The sequence below is a fragment of the Penaeus monodon genome, chromosome 31 (assembly GCF_015228065.2).
Source record: "Penaeus monodon isolate SGIC_2016 chromosome 31, NSTDA_Pmon_1, whole genome shotgun sequence".
NCBI lineage: Eukaryota > Metazoa > Arthropoda > Malacostraca > Decapoda > Penaeidae > Penaeus > Penaeus monodon.
This window is the reverse complement of record NC_051416.1, coordinates 24,082,159-24,082,563: the sequence shown is the minus strand read 5'-3', so window position 1 is coordinate 24,082,563 and position 405 is coordinate 24,082,159. Positions and strand designations below refer to the sequence as shown.

The window sequence follows — 405 nt, the reverse complement described above, 5'->3', positions numbered from 1 at the left end:
CGCCTGCAGGAGCTCACGGCATTCCAGCAATTCCTGTCAGCTGTCACGCCTGCGCAGTCGCTCCGGGATCTCAAAAGACGGATCCAAGAAGTACAGGATGAAGTTAAAGTGAGTCACAAGTCAAGGTACAATTGAGGTGAATTTTTTTTTTTCTTTTTTCCATTTCCATCGTATTTTTGGAGTCATTTTGAAGTCAAACATATCTTTCCTTCTTTTATTCTATAGCCGGTAAATCACATTTAACTATAGAAGTCAAAATTGAATTGCATTTAACTATAAAAGTCAAACCTGAATCCCATTTACCTAAAGAAGACAGATCAGAATCATATTTAATCACAGACATCAAATCTGAACCACATTTAACTATATATAAGTCAATTCTGAAATCACATTCAACTAAAGACG

At 36.3% G+C, this 405-nt stretch overlaps 1 protein-coding gene across 1 annotated transcript in view; it reads left to right on the top strand.

The window, feature by feature from the left end:
- The window catches only part of LOC119592855, a 2,481-nt gene extending 2,097 nt beyond the window's left edge, over positions 1 to 384 (top strand). The window contains exon 4 of the mRNA XM_037941752.1: positions 1 to 384. This exon is cut by the window's left edge and continues 103 nt beyond it. Within this exon, the coding sequence (XP_037797680.1) occupies positions 1 to 135 (135 nt within the window). The 3' untranslated portion in view covers positions 136 to 384.
- Positions 385 to 405: the final 21 nt, after the last annotated feature.